The sequence below is a fragment of the Manacus candei genome, unplaced genomic scaffold, assembly GCF_025592945.1.
Source record: "Manacus candei isolate 608988 ecotype Guabito, Panama unplaced genomic scaffold, ASM2559294v1 h1tg000056l, whole genome shotgun sequence".
NCBI lineage: Eukaryota > Metazoa > Chordata > Aves > Passeriformes > Pipridae > Manacus > Manacus candei.
In genome coordinates this window covers 3,189,259-3,204,625 of record NW_026138104.1, presented here as the reverse complement: position 1 = coordinate 3,204,625, position 15,367 = coordinate 3,189,259, and the positions used below count along the sequence as shown (strand labels likewise).

The 15,367-nt window shown below is 36.2% G+C and overlaps 1 protein-coding gene across 3 annotated transcripts; it reads left to right on the top strand.

The window, feature by feature from the left end:
- Positions 1 to 2: 2 nt before the first annotated feature.
- On the top strand, positions 3 to 14,842 carry DBF4 (DBF4 zinc finger). 3 transcript variants are annotated; one of them, XM_051802568.1, is made up of 12 exons: positions 3 to 151; positions 1,320 to 1,495; positions 3,414 to 3,608; positions 4,779 to 4,829; positions 5,367 to 5,436; positions 5,574 to 5,650; positions 7,155 to 7,185; positions 7,455 to 7,500; positions 9,231 to 9,362; positions 11,877 to 11,991; positions 12,316 to 12,440; positions 13,611 to 14,842. In XM_051802568.1, the coding sequence occupies exons 1-12, from the start codon at positions 106 to 108 to the stop codon at positions 14,674 to 14,676; spliced, it is 2,130 nt and encodes a 709-aa protein (XP_051658528.1). In that variant the 5' UTR covers positions 3 to 105; the 3' UTR covers positions 14,677 to 14,842. The 3 variants fall into 3 exon arrangements, with proteins under 3 accessions (XP_051658528.1, XP_051658527.1, XP_051658526.1); XM_051802567.1 differs by having other exon boundaries at positions 1,317 to 1,495; positions 7,458 to 7,500; XM_051802566.1 differs by having other exon boundaries at positions 1,317 to 1,495.
- The last annotated feature ends 525 nt before the right edge of the window (positions 14,843 to 15,367 follow it).

The window sequence follows — 15,367 nt, the reverse complement described above, 5'->3', positions numbered from 1 at the left end:
GCCTGGCGGAGGCGGGAAGGGCGGTGAGGGGGGTCCGGGCAGCCCACGCTGACCTCGCAGGTGGCGACGGCCGCGGGGCAGGGGAGGATGTGACTCAGCGGGAAGATGAAGCCGAGCGCTGCCGAGGCCGCTGACAAAGCAGCTCGTCCCCGTAAGCGGCGGGGTCTGGGGGCGGCCGGGGGAGTCTCAGGCCTCTCCCAGCGCCAGCAGGGTCCGTTCAGCCGCGGCCTGGGGCCGGGGCGACCTTCCCGCCTTCGGCTTTGTCGTGGTTTGGGGAGTTAAACGGAAAAGCGTGGCGCTGACTCGTTCTCTTTTACAAGATAATCGTGGGGCAGGGAGGCCATGGGGTGTCTGGGAAATGGCCGGGCCGCTGCCGTGCTAGCCGCCCCCCCGGGCGGGTCTTTGCTGGTGTCGGGGGATGAGAGGCTCCCTGGGCCCGCGGTGCGAGAGCGCGGCCGCTTTGCGGGAGAGGCTCCTCATTGTTATTGCAGGCCTGCTGAACCGCTCCGAACTTCTGATCATCCCCGGGAAGTTTAAAATGCGTGCTCCAGTGTTAATAGTGTTTAATGTGTTAATTTTTGAACTGCCCTGGTCATCTACAGAATTTCACTTGCACACCTGCGTATAGTCCGTTTTTTCCTTTTATATTCTGGATCACTTACACCAGCTTATGCCTCCCCATTTTCCTGTTTCTCTAGGTGTTTTTGTCTTCTAGGTTCATCGAAGCTGACTGCTGTTCCTGCCCCACTTAGTGTGTTCATAAGCAAAGAATCTTGCAGCACGAGTGCTGGTTTTGCTCCCTCTCCTGTCTGAGAGTGTTTCAGGGACAGAAAGAATACTTTACAGAGGGACTGTTTTGCATGTTGGCTTTTTGTGTCCAGAAGAGGCCTGCTCACTTCCTTTAGCAGCCCTCATTGTCTTGGTAGCAAATACTTGCCAAACTGGTGAGGAAATTGATAGTATTGTATGGCAACTGAAATTAAAAGTTCATTATAGGATAATATTTTAAGGAGAAACTTTTAAGGGCCATATGAGGTATTTTTATTAATGTTTGGGTTTTGACATGTTTAACATAATAGCTGTTTTTTAAAAGTCCCGTTAAAGTCCAGGCTGGATAGGGCTTTAAGCAACTGGTCTCATGGAAGGTGTCCCTGTCTGTGGTGGGGGATTGAAACTAGATGATCTCTAAGGTCCCTTCCAGTCCAAGCCCCGTTGTATGATTCTGTGGAAGCTTGCCATCTCTATTGCCATAACTTAGCAGTTTTCCTAAAAAAAAAAAAAAACAACTTCTGTTTAAATTGCCTTTTTTTTTCCAGCAGATGGAATACAAGCAAAACCAGAAAAGATAAGATCTTCTCTCAAGAATGTGAAAAAAGATATAGGAAAACCAGAGAAACTTAAATATAAGCCACTAACCGGGAAGGTGTTTTACCTCGATATCCCATCAAATGTGATCTCTGAAAAATTAGGAAAGGACCTCAAAGAGCTGGGAGGGGTAAGTTTATAATAGAGACCTGTATGAATCTAGAAGGAAATCTGCACGTGTGGAATGTTTCTTTCATGTTCTTTATGTTATTTGTACTTTATAAGTAATGTTTGGTGTTATTTTTACTTTATCTGTCAGGGGATTTTATTTTTCTATGTTTGTCTTAATGTTTAATACAAACAATGATCTTATCATTAAATTATTTAGTGTTTTTTTGAGAGAAGCTGCTTCACTGATTGTAACAAAAGTGTTTATTAATAAGGTTTGTATTCAATTGATAATTCACTTGGCTTAAAATTTTATCCGAGTTTATTAAGTTTCATTGTTTGAGGTGATTTTTTTTCTGCTGCTTCTGACTATATTGACATTTTTACATGTTACAACTAATGTTGTTCAGCTGAACCTGAAAGAAATTAAAGGAAGAGTTTTGCATATGCTTACTGTAAGTCAGTAACTTCACCGAGTACTTTTTGCACAGGGTATGTTAATGAGTATTTTTGAATACTCTCATTTAAATAATAAATTTTATAAGCATCTTACTAATTTTTTTTCCTAATTCTCTCTTCTGTATGGAAGAAACTTCGATACAAGCAAGTACAGGATATGATAGTAACACAAGCAGTGCAGTTGCTTGGTTCACTTTAAAGTTGAATATTTGAATTGATGTAGAGAAAACTTGGCCGTTAGAGAATTCAACACCCTTTAAGCACAGAGGCAGAAGGGATCTGCTTAAATTGCTAGCTATTTTGAATGCTGATTTAGCAATACTTCTTTGACCTCAGAGGAACACTGAGCAGCTTTATGAAATTGATGCTTGTAAATCAAGGTGCTGTCTGAAATCACAGGAGCAGTAAGGAATAGCAATAACATGGTTTCAAATTAAATGCATCATTTTATGTTTACGTCAAATAAGTGCACCCTGTCTTTTGTCTTTCTGAAAGAGAATTTTAGGAGTTCACATGTGAAAAGTAAGGTTACAAATCACAGACTGGAAAGGAAGTTTTTCTGGCTTATTCTGACGAGTAAATGCCTCAGTCTGAGGTGGTCTAACACCCTCAAGATCAATTACCACATGTTTTGTTGTTACTTGTGTGGAGTGCACTCAGAAGTGCCTCTCAGTATCCTGTTTCTGTAAAAGGTGCGTAGAGCAGCATTGAAGGGCACAGTTTCAAGCTTGCTGCCTGTGTGATTTGTGCTTTCCAAGCTGATGACTTGAAGAGAGGAAAATACATTAAGCTACATAAGCTGACAAGAAATAACAAGGCAAATAGCTGATCATCACACAGTAGTTAGCAATGAAAGACTGAAGGAGCAAAATGGAAGAGAACAAGCATAGGGTAACTGCATATTTATATTGCTGAGTATGAGAATATGAATCTACTAAAGACTTTACCTTTTTGAGAAGTGCCATGAATACTATAGGTGTGAAACATGGTAACTCTCCTGAAATTTTAATTTCTCTGCTGGTTCTGAACTCAGTAAATTTATAGCTTCTTGCAGACTAAAATACATTGGCATGCACTTGCCTTTAAGTTTAGCTGAACATTTCTGTGTAATTTCTTTTACATAAAATTATGTAGACAGTGGTTTTCCTTGAATTATTCTGTTATTCCTCAATGCAGTGTTTGAATTTTTTTATTTGGAAAGTATTACAACTAGATAGTCCAAAAATGATAGTAACTAAAACATTGCAAGGCTCTTTTGATAAAGATTACAAAATTAAGAAACCGAACTTATAATTTGTGACTGGTAAGATGCTAGTGCAACTCAATTTTTACATTTAGAAAATATCTTCTTTTTAATTCAATGTTTTTGTACTTAGTTATTCTAGAAGTTTTATCACTTTTCTTTTAAGTATGCAATGTAAAATTTGAGGTACTGATCCTATGTCCTGAAATGGTTACTTGTTTTATATCTCTATATTTAGAGGGTGGAGAGTTTCCTTAGTAAGGATATCAACTATCTGGTGACTAATAAAAAGGAGGCAAAATTTGCACGAACTCTTGGCCAGATTTCTCCTGTTCCTAGCCCAGAATCTGCATGTATTGGAGGAAGTGGTTCACCTCATCCTAGCAACCGAAAAGATCAACGTGATGGAAGTTCATTTAAGTTGGTAGATACAGTAAGTTTCTTAGTAATAATATTGCAAATTGGGTACAACCCATGGGATATGGTCTTAGAATTTTCCTTCTCTTTAATTTCCTAAAGATGGCAGCAGTTCTTTGAGTGAATAAGGGGTTTTCTTTCAAATATACTTTTCAAGTTATTCAGGCTAACTTGTTAAATTTAGCTAACTCAAACTAATTCAGCAGAGTTTCAGAAACTAATTTTAAAAAGGAACCTTTTTTGCAAATAAGCAGAGTACACTAAAGTCCATTCTAAGGTAGTATGTCTGACTTACTGTATTGACATTATTATCTTTGACAGCTGGATCAATGTGGATAGACACGTGATGGCATCCAGAGATTCCTCTCTCTTTAGAAACACAGCCTAATAAAGTCTGACTGATGTGTTGTTAATGCAGATATCAATAGAAACACTCTTTGATAGTAGTTCAAAGAAATAATTAAAATTGAACATTATGACTACTAAGCTTCTTTGAGCTCTTTCTTAGAGGATCATGTTAATTGTATGTAAATTGTTAATTTAATATCTGAATTTATGCAGGTTTATGTGATGTTTCTTACATGGGCAAGTCTTATGTCCTTCAAAATACAGTTGGAAGTAATTAGCTGTACTATGTATGTGGTACTTATTAAAAAACATGACTGTGAGTCAGTCTGGAGAGTAGTCTTTGCATTGCATAGGTGGGATTGCCTTATGTTGTAAATAACCTGGATAGGCAAAGGCAGCTCATTAGGAATAAGCGGCATAAAGTACTAAAGGAGGAGCGCTGGTGATAGAAAACAAGGTGATAAGACAGAGGCTATGATTATATTTATGACTTAATTTGCACAAGCCCCAGCTGATAAAACCTCATCATCCCACCATTTGGTGTGTGTCACTGGCTGCTTATTCCCAGCATCTGTGTTGTTCCAGCACTAACACTGCTTCAGCCACGCAGTGTTCTGTTTTGGCTGAAAATGATTACTAGTTGGGTTTTTTAGTTGTTTGGTGTTTTGGGGTTTTTTTCCCTTAAACTGTATCAACTGTAACCCTGTGAGGAAGATGCACATTACTGAAAAGTTATCAGTACAGTAAACAAAAGGAGACTCTCATCACTAACCTGTATTTGTTAACAGCAGTGTAAATTGTCTCACCTTGCTACAAATATGTTTCTGTTTTAATGTAGGTGCGTATGAGCAGAGGAAAATCCTTGGTTGAAAAAGCAATCAAAGAACAGGTATACGAAGTAATCAATGCATTCGTGCTTCAGAAACTTTGGGTTTGCTTTTCTAGAAAACAAGCCATAGTAAGAGTGGTCATAGAGAGAAGTCAGTCTTGGAATGCTCAGGCAGAAGTTGAGGGATTGTCCTTAATCTGTCAAATCACGATTTCCGGATGCTTCCTGAAGAATTAAAAGTCTGTGGAGTCTTATGACGAGTGTTAAAATTTGTCAAGATTGCTAGTCTAACTAGCATTTGAGAGGTGCTCATGAAGTTAAGGAAAACGTATCAATTCACTGTGTTCAAATCTTACTATAAAATGTGACAACAGAGAACAGTTTTGGCTTTCTGAAAGTAAATATATTCTTTTGATGGTAAATTGCTGTAACAGAGATGGCAAAGTCAGTTGAGAAGAGCAGTAGTCTTTTGGCAAGAAGCAAAGCATCTGCATTTTAATCTCAGCTTTCATATTACATGTTGCAATATATTTGTAATTATTTTAAATAATCTACTATTTATTGCTTTAGATTATTAATATAATTTATTGTTTGCAGGATTTAATCCCCTCTGGTAGTATACTGTCCAATGCTTTGAGTTGGGGAGTGAAGATACTTCATATTGATGGTAAATATTTTTGTTAGATGAAACCTGACTTGAATTTATAACACTCATGTAATTATTCTTTTGTTGAATTCAAAATATTAAAAATTGCAATTACATCAGACATACAAAAAACTGAGTATAGTTCTTCTTTTTACCAGATGTTAAGAATTGTATTGAACAAAAGAAAAGGGAACTCTATCTAATCAAAAGAGCAGACAGTTCTTTTAAAGATGTGGTAAGTGTCTCTTTACTATTTGTGAAAATGCCATTTGTTTCATTAACTGAGAACTGGTGTTTCATTAACTGAGAAAACACCAAAATACTAAATACTGCTTGCTATGAAGCTTGCATATTTTATTTTAATGAAATCTTGCTCATGTTCAGTTTTTCACAGACCAGTATGTTTTCTGAATTGATTTAAAAACCATCTTTGAAAAATATGAAGTATTAGCTATATATTTCAGAGTTATTAAAACATGACTTCCATAGTAGCATTGATTCCATAATGTGTAGTCCTTTGCTCTTGCAAAGGATATCTAAGAATCAGAAGTGCTGAGCTGTCTGAAGTTTCCATTCTACATGCCTCAAAAGTAATAAATAATAAAAAAATTATTGATGTAAATAGCCATTAAGTTGCCTTTTGTAACTTTCCCTGTGGCACAGTGATTAGAAACCCTTTACTTTTAATGAGCTATTCTAAAAATCATAGAATGTTTCCTGGAGAAGCTGTTGCTACAAGGAATCTGCAGCTTTTCCTTTGTAAAGAACTAGCAGAAAGCATCCTCAAGCTATTCTGCCAATAAAGTGCATTTTGCATGTGAATGTCCCGATTTCTCAGGTTTTTAGTGTATGATATAATGAGACATTAAAACTTGGAGCTGCTCTGTAATTTAAATTAAACACCTGAAGTTGTCCAAATGTCTATTCCATGCGTGGGGCTCTGATAAGGAAATGGAAGGAAAGTACCTAGTGAGTGTTATGTTGTTTTGGAATGCAATATTGGCTAATTATTGAGGCCACATAAAATCCTCTGCCAAATCATCAGTGTGTCCACGGATAGCTGGATGGGATTTATTTACAAGTAATATAAAATGAGTTTGTACCTTTACCAGAATCAATTACAACTAACCATTGATGCTTGAATATAGAAATTACTTTTTTTCTAAAGACAAAATATTCTGTTTAATTTTAATCTTCGTTGCTAAAAACAAAGACTCAACCTGTGTAAATCTATTCAAATGAAAAGAATTGTTTTAATTGGAGAATGTTGCTATATGCAGGTTTTGGTGGCATTTTACAGCTTATATTTGCAGTTTGCAATTAATTAGGATTTATAAAGTGTTGTAAAAATGTTGTCTCTATTTAAGAATCAACTTGCAACTGTGGCAAGGTATTTTTCAGGGAGGAAAGAGTTAATGTATAAATGTACCTTTCTAGGTTTCTTTGTTTAGTTTTGGTTTTAGGAAAAATAAATTGAAGCATCTGAAGGAGAACACTGGTTTTGTTGGGGTTTTGGTTTTTTTTTTCAATGTAGAAATAAATATTTCTTTTGGAAACATGTTACCATATTTCTGAATTACTAATAAGCTTAGTTTCCTGCAGAATGCATCATGAGTGTGTACGAAGTCATGATTAACACAGGGAGACCCTCATAACTTAAATTACCTACAGCTAGATCTTTAAGTGAAGTGCAGAATAATACTCACACGGATTTTATACCTTCTCTCTTTTTTCAATAGGGAAAGCATGTTACTGCTCAAAAGTCAAAAAGTAAGTATTTCAATTATTGTAGAAGTTTCTGGTTTGCCTTGTTTTCTGAATGCTTAAAAATGTACTGCAGTTCTCACGTGGTCGTGTCATGCTATATTCCAATTTATAAGTCCAAGAAAAGTATGTAGAAAAACTTTGTGAAAATCAAGAGTGTCAAAACGTGTACATAATGAATTCTAAAATAAAGTCTGCTAATTTATTCAGCTACTGCAGTAACTTGCTGAATGAAGAAAAGTACTTCTCTTGATTTCGTTTTCTCTCCCCTTGAGCAGGTAGACTGAAAAATCCATTTATCAGGGTGGAAGATACAAGTCGGTGAGTGTTCTCTTCATGCATTCAATAATGTGGTTCTCAGACTGAGTAATTCAGAATTGCTTGATCAAGTGTATCCTTATATCTCAATTTCCTTCAACTTCCTGACTTTAGATGCCAGGTATACTGTCCTCTTATAACAAAATACAAATGTGTTCAGCTACCAAGTAAGATTGAGCAGTAGTAGTATGGTAGGGAATATTTGCAATAGGTAATGGAAGTGGAAAGTTAATAGGTAGCTCCAGTTTTTTTATCATGAGGGTGGGTTCTTTGGGCTACTTTCTGCCAAAAGCCATATGAATGAAAGGGAAACTTGGAAGCTTTGAACCTTTACATCTTTTCTTAGATCTAAATCCTGTAGCCCAAAAGGCAAATAAAACTTAGTATACTGAATTCCAGTCCTATTGTCCCAACTCAATAACATTCATCTCCTGCTAAGACCCTTTGGATGAAAGGAGAGGGAAGTTGTTACAGTTAAAATCATTCCTTAAAGTTAGCTTTAACTTCTTGTTCAATCATTTCTTTTTAAAAGTAAAAATCCCAAGCTATTAATCTGATTTCATTATCCACAGTAGCATGAAATCTGATACTTTCAGCCTTGAAAATTTTCACTTCTTTCTGGTCTCAATCAAACCTGGCTGTGTAAGAAAATGCCTGTTTGCCAGAAGTTGACAGAACAATGAATTGTGAAAAAGGTGCAGTTCTGCACAGCATTTTTTTCACCCTTGAGTTCCTAACTAACTTCTGCTTTATGATACTGTTTATAAGTGCTGAATTCTTTGACCTGATGTCTTTGACACTTCCCTGAATTAAAAAAAAAATCTAAACATGGTTATACACTGAGTTGGTGTAATAGGTATGAGGGACACGAGGATAGTGGAATGAATTGGACCAACACAGTTGTAAGTACAAGAAATTGGTATATAAATATATGTGAGTTTAACTTCAGAATGTAATGAGTACTAAACACCTGAAGCACTTTTAAATATTTATATGACATGTTTTTAAATGTTTATGCAACATAAGTAACAGTTCAGAAGCAGAACAAGATGCTTAGCTATCCCTGTTATGTTTTCCAGACTTGCTCTTTAGTTTTGCCTGGGTAGCCTATAATAGTAATGTGGGGGAAAAAAAATCAGACTGAACTCTGGCATCAGCATTTCAGTTGCATGATTCAGTGTGTGAATTTCAGCATGCCCTATTTTAAACATTCTTAATATATTTAGAGCATTGCTGTGGTAGCTAGTTCTAATATCTCTCTAAGTACAATAGTGTGCAGGAAAACTATCTGGAAAATTAAAAGGTCAGTTTTTATATTTTGAATGGTGAATTGATCAATTTTTTTTTTTTTTAAGAAGGAAATGGTAAAATGAAACTAAGTAAAAATTAATGCATTGGATGTTAGGAGCTGCTGTAGCTACTTCTCAGGAGCACAAATGCACTGTTGTCCAAATTGTTTTTAGGTTTATTGGCTACCCAACTCACAACAATTAATAGGCACAAAAGTCATATACCAGGGAATGTGTAAGACAGCTGTGGAAACTGAAAGAAAGTAGCAAGTTTATAGGAACGGATGAATTACTTATTTTAGGATATTGATCTGCTTAGCATCCTGTGTGTGTCATATGTAAAAGAGAAACACTTTTTCAAGATTTTTGACCTGATGTAATTTGTACTGTGAACATCTTTTTCCATTTCTGATGGTTCTGATGCACTTGGTTTGTCTAATGCAGCCAGTACCGACCGTTTTATCTGCAACTACCCAGTTTTCCATTTCTGAACTACTGTGTTCCAAAGCCATATAGTCCATTTGAAGTGGATAAGAAGTATCCTTCTGGTCAAAAGCAAACTCACTCTAAGCAAAGGTTTGTTGAAAACTTTTTATTGAGGTGTGGGTAGAGGAGAGGGCTGTTCTCTAAATTATTTCGTAAGTAATTGTGTTCTAAAATAATTGCTCATCTAATTTTGTGTTCCATTTAATACTGCTAACCATGTCTCAACTGATGTATTTACTGCACTGTTGGTGTCTGTCTATCTACTCTTTATCCAAAAATGCGGCCTTCTCTTTTCACTGTGGGTCAGCATAAGATATTTTTTCCCTTTCTGCCACTGGTTTCCTCTTTGTCCTCATCTTGGATGCCATTCAGTAAGTATTTCAGAGGAAGTGGATTTCTTGAGACTTTTGTGTTTGTCCACATAGTGCTAAAGTAGGCAGTTAAATTTTTTTAAAGCAGTGATACTCAATCATAGTGCATAATCATTGTTGATAAAGAGTGCATATTATTGATAATTTATAGAATTAGACTGCTGATACTACTTCAACTCTTTAGAGATTAAAAGTGGATGCTAGCTGCCCAGTAGAATTGCAGTTGCTCTTAAAGCAAGTGTTTATATGATACATTTTGGCATTCAGGCTCTACTTGAGCACTACAGATGCAGTTAAAACTTCTGGCAAATAAGTTTTATGATTTGAAACTACTTAAGTGTCTTAATTACCTGTTTTTTTGTGTATCAAACTATTGTTTTGAGTTTCTTCTACCTACCACATTTTGTTCACTTCTAAAATTGATTCATGTGAGAAACTGAAGATATTTAGGTGAAAGGTAGCTTTGCTATATGTGGAACTTTCTGTATTTAGTAACTTTCTGCTTTTCTGTCCTTGGGGCTGAAGACTTAGGTGTGATACATGTTTTTTCTTTATAAAATGGCTTCTCCACAGTTTCTGTCCAGTCTTCACCATTGTTATAGCCCTAGAGGTTTTCAGCTTATGTTGCCATGATGTTGGTTTTCTGGTTTTGTTTTTGGTTTTTTTTTTTTAATTACAATGAATTTAGCAGTATGAAAAGCAAAAAACATATATTGCAAGGGTTACTGCTGTATTAATAAGGCAGTTTCTGACTGTGTCTCTTCCAAGGGGATTAGAAAGGCCCATTCTTTTCAAAGCGTTAGAAAAACCCAAAAAGGCAGTTTCTCCTTATATGAATTAAGGAATATGATGTATTAAAAGTGTCAGGAGTTATATTTGAATGAATATTCCTAATTAATCTTTCAAGTGGGCACAACCAAAGAGATATTTAGGTGGGAGATTGTTTCAGCAGGTAGATGTGAGGAATGCCAGCTTCGGGAGAGAGCAAGGGGAATGCTTGCTTGTTTCATCTGGGAGGAAAGCTTGTTGAAGCAAAATTATCAGTTCTACTTCTGCATTGGGTGAGACCTGCAGATATTATTCAGTCTTTAGATGATGCATTCTGTTGCTTATGTCCTGCTTTGCTGGTTCTCTGTGATTTTTACTGTTTTCAAGAGGGAAGATGTGAAGGCTGGTATAACAATAAAAGCACAAAGTTGAGTGGAGCCTGTCCTGGGGAACCCAAGAAGTGCTGGGGCAGGTGTTAGACCAGTTTAGACTGGTGAATTGAATGCAGTTGTTGAAAGCAGTGTACCCTTAATGTGCAGAGCAGCACATTGCTATGCTTTATAAGCTAGAGATTGTTCAAGACAGGTTTTTTGATGTAAACTCCTGAGCTTACAGCTATGCAGATACTTGGTAAAGTCTGTCAGGATGATTTTTGGCTAGGCAGGGAGATGGCACTATTCCTTTAAAGTAAAAGGGAAGCAGAGATTGATGACTTTGCTATACTGCTGGTATATCAACTTTAGGTGGGTTAATAGTGAAATGCAGCAAACAGTAACTCTCCCCAGATGAGGACTCTGAAGGTCATGGAGCAGTTATTGAAAACCTCTTCATGTTTTAATCTCCAGGAAAAACTTGAGGTTCATTTTCTCACATTCTCACTTAGCCTTTACCTAGAAAAACAGGACAAAATGGCATTTGATCAGCATATTCAAAATCTATCTATAACCAACAAATATGACTGTTACTGTTCCCAAGGAATAAGAGGTCATCTCTTAGGCCAGGTGATTTTGCTGTGTGTTTTCTAGGCATCAAAAATACTGACAATGGATGTTAAAAGCCTTTTTCTTTTTTTTTTCCCTAGTTTTGCTTTTACCAGCTATGCACAGAGATTTCAATATGTTCTTTGATCTTTCAAGGAGATTTTTTATTTGTTTAGCAATTTTCAATTGTTTATTCTGAGTCAGTGGTCATAGTATGGACGTACAAACCTGTATGTTTTATGCTTACATACAGTTCCACTGGGTCTGCCTGTCTTGCTGGTTTTGTGGTTTGTTTGTTTTGAAATTTATACATAATTTTTCTTTGTTTTTCCTAAGCGTTGACTAACACAATGTAAATAGCTTAAGGGGAAATAAAGGTTTGTTTTGGTTTGGGTTTTTTTTAAGTGAATAAGAATGAGCATATTGTGAGTGGAAAGTTGAGAGGTCAGTTCCATATTTGAGACTTATTAATATTCTCTTAACAGAAACAAAATAAATAGTGACAAGGACTGTGGAATGCCTGCTCAGCTTCCTCAGAAGGACAAAAAAAAGAGAGGATATTGTGAATGTTGTGGGAAGAAATATGAAGATCTGCAAACAGTATGTGAAATGTCAAGTATATCCTTTGATAGAGTCATATCTCTAAAGTGTGGTATCGTCAGAGGTGTCTAACTATTTTTTATTTTAAAATGTTTTTCTAATATATCTCCTGAAAAGCAGCCTGTAGGTATTTTTTTTCCCCTTGTAGGTTTTAATTCTCGTTTGCTGCTTCTGTGTATGATAGCTGAAGGCACTACTAGTTCATGTCTTAGAGATACTGGTAATAAATTAATGAGATTTACTTGCTGCTCCATATCATACTGATGACTTGTATATTCATATCTGTAGTATTAGATTTGTTTCATGTTTTTTCTTTAATTGCAGCATCTTGAAAGTGAACGGCACCAAAATTTTGCACGAAGTACACAATATAAAGTTGTCGATGATATAATCTCAAAGTTAGTTTATGAGTTTGTTGCATACAAAGATGATACAACAAAAATAAGAAGGTGAGTTATACATTCTGACTTTTAAAGAGTCTGTGAGTTAAGACATTGAACATAAAGATACTTAATTCTGAAGTTCTGGATCTGAATAGAACAGAGTAAATTCATGTTTTTCAGTCTGAAATAAGTCACGGAAATTTGCAATGCAGTTGTACCTGACAAATCAGTTCTATAATGCAGAAATTAGGGAAAAAAAGAAAATCAGAAGTGGAAATGGCATCACAGAAAGATGAGACTGAAAGGAATTGTCAGAAGTAGTCCTACCTATCTTTCAGCTTATGTAAAGCAAAACCTATTGTACCTAAATATTGCTGACAGAATGACAGTGATATCTGGACATCTTGCTCTGAATGCTTGCTGTCATTCTTAGTAGCCTAAGAACAGCAAATGTTATTCTCCTCAGTCAATCTGATCCCCTTACCTGTGGAAAAACTTCCTATCTATATTCTCTGCCTCCTAACTTCTTTGCTGGACAAAGAAAGCAAATTGTCCTTTGTAGCTCAAGAGCTTGAATGGGTGAGAAAGGCTTGTTTCTTACCTTGGACTGTAGGTATCAGTGTCTTTGTTACTTGAAACAGTAATACAGTTCAAGGTTGCTCTGATTTTTCGCAAATGAGTTAGGAGATAAGAAATAACATTCTCATTTATTTACTAAAAAAAGACAAGTATTGAAGAAATAAAGATATTCTTAGTGAAATCAAGAGAAATGCAAATAGAGTCAAACAACTGATAGCCTAATGAAGGCAAACCTTTATTTCTTTTGTGATTTCAAAATACTCAAAGTGGTTAGACTTGAAATCCTTTCAAGAAAATCAAGTGATAGTTTTATGTGTATATATCATAGAATATTTGTGAGTATTTATAGTAATTGCATTATATTAATTAACTTCTGTTCTTAGTACCTCTGTGAATTGAGGTTTACTGAAATACTAGACTTTTGTGTATTTTTAAAACAATTTTATGTGCCATAGGAATCAGTAAGAAAACATCAAATTCAAATATAAGGCACTCTGTTTCTGTAGAAATAGTGTGTTGCTACCCTAAATATATCTTTCTCTCAAAAGTAAAAACTGCTTTGTCAGTTCAGTTGCTTTTCTAGAATCAGTTGCATATGGAGTTGTGATACATGGGGTTTTCTATGTTTGTTAATATATTTAAACAATTTCATTGTAGGACAAAATGTAGCACAGGATGTTTTTCTCCTATTATTGGAAAGATAACTAGACCAGATGAGCTGCAGGAACGATTGAAAAAGCAATGCATCTCTTTGAAAACTTACTCCTGGAAGGATACGGCAATGCAGGTGCTCAAGCTGGATTGCCAGCCTGCAGAAGTACAACCAAATTCTGTGCCCGCACCTCCCCCTATTTCTGCACCTGGCTATTCACTTCTTTATTGTCACCCATCACAACCTTCAGAACTAAAAAGTAAGTTCAGAATTAATGATGAAAATATTAAAACTGGTTGCTCCTGGGCTGCAAACTTGAGAGAGACTGTTGAATCATCAAATACCATACAACCGCCCCTTCAGAAAGACAACAAAGCATACACAGAGAACTTGTCTCGAGCTTACGAGCCATTCAGCAAGGAAATACTGGAACCAGAGGCAAATAGGAAGAATTTACAGTGTTTTCAGGAAGGCATGTGTACTTTAGGTTCTCATACTCAAGTTAGAGACTTTAGTGAAAAAGACAAAAACCTAACACAGCCAAAACGAAAATTAAATAATGCAGTGGTTCTACCAGCAAAGCATTTGAAAAAAACAGATGCCAATCCTACGTTTGTCAAGAAACGTCACAATTTATGTGATAATCATCAACAAATGCAGCACAATGTCCTTCTGGAGGCTGAGGTATCTGATACTGCTATGAATAAAGAACTTAATGTGTTGGCTGCCAGCGCTGCCTGCAGTTCACCATCTGGAAAGCTGCACAGAAAAGTGAAACCTAACTTGGGAAGGAATAAAAGAGAAACCCGGAAACAGAGCATGGAGTTAAGTATAAAGCATACAGATGGACTGTCTGTTCCTGAAGAGAAGAGAAGCACTTGTAGCTCACCACTGCAGCCCCTGTTGGAATTATTTCAGACAAGTGAAAGAAACTCAGAATTTGTAGGTTTTTCAGATTACCCTGAGAGCAAAGGTTCAACGAGCATAAATGATACATGTGAAGGGCATAACACAAAGGCTACGTGGGCGTTATTTTCCTCTTCATCCTCATCCCTGTTTCTTGGATTTTAATGCTGCTTTATTTAATGAATTTTAAATCAACTTGCAAATTTAAGATTCTATTCATGAAGACTTTAATTGCTGTAGTATATGTACAGATTATTTGGTTTTCAAGTTTTTTAATGCAAAAAGTTCTGTATATGTAAATACAAAAAATAAAACTTAAGTTTGGTTTTGGTCTTGTGGTTTTTGGTTTTTTTTTTAAAGGTACAGCTTTGTCATGTCTGGTAAAGGGCTCTGAGCCCAGATTTCGGTTAAATGAATTGCTAGGCAAAACCAGTAAGCATGATGCAACTGCATTTGGAGAGAGAATTTTATAAAATCACTGATCATGATACATTCCAAGTAACCACATTATGACTGGATTGTAAATAAGGTAGCATTGTAAATAAGGTAGTGTACTACTCGTGGACTACTGATGTTTTGTGGGCATTTGGTTGCTTCCCTTTCTATTTCTTCTGCTGCTGCTTTAATAGAGAACACAGTAACAAAGATGTATTACGTTCTTTGACTATTCTGACATAATTGATTTTTAAACTAAAACTAGCTGTACTGTGTATTTCAGCTAATAGGAAAGCAGGTATTTATTTTTCCATGGGGAAAAACAAGCAAACAAAAACCCACCAGGGCATCACCAATGGCCACAACAAAACAGTCAGCAGGTTTCTGATTGACTTGAATCATTTGTTTGATTTTTCTTCCA

Coding starts and splice junctions, on each gene's coding strand:
- DBF4 (XM_051802566.1), top strand. CDS start 106: ATGAAGCCGAGCGCTGCCGAGGCCGCTGACAAAGCAGCTCGTCCCC. Junction 5,651..7,154: donor ACAGTTCTTTTAAAGATGTG/GTAAGTGTCTCT, acceptor TTTTTTCAATAG/GGAAAGCATGTTACTGCTCA. Junction 11,992..12,315: donor AATATGAAGATCTGCAAACA/GTATGTGAAATG, acceptor CTTTAATTGCAG/CATCTTGAAAGTGAACGGCA.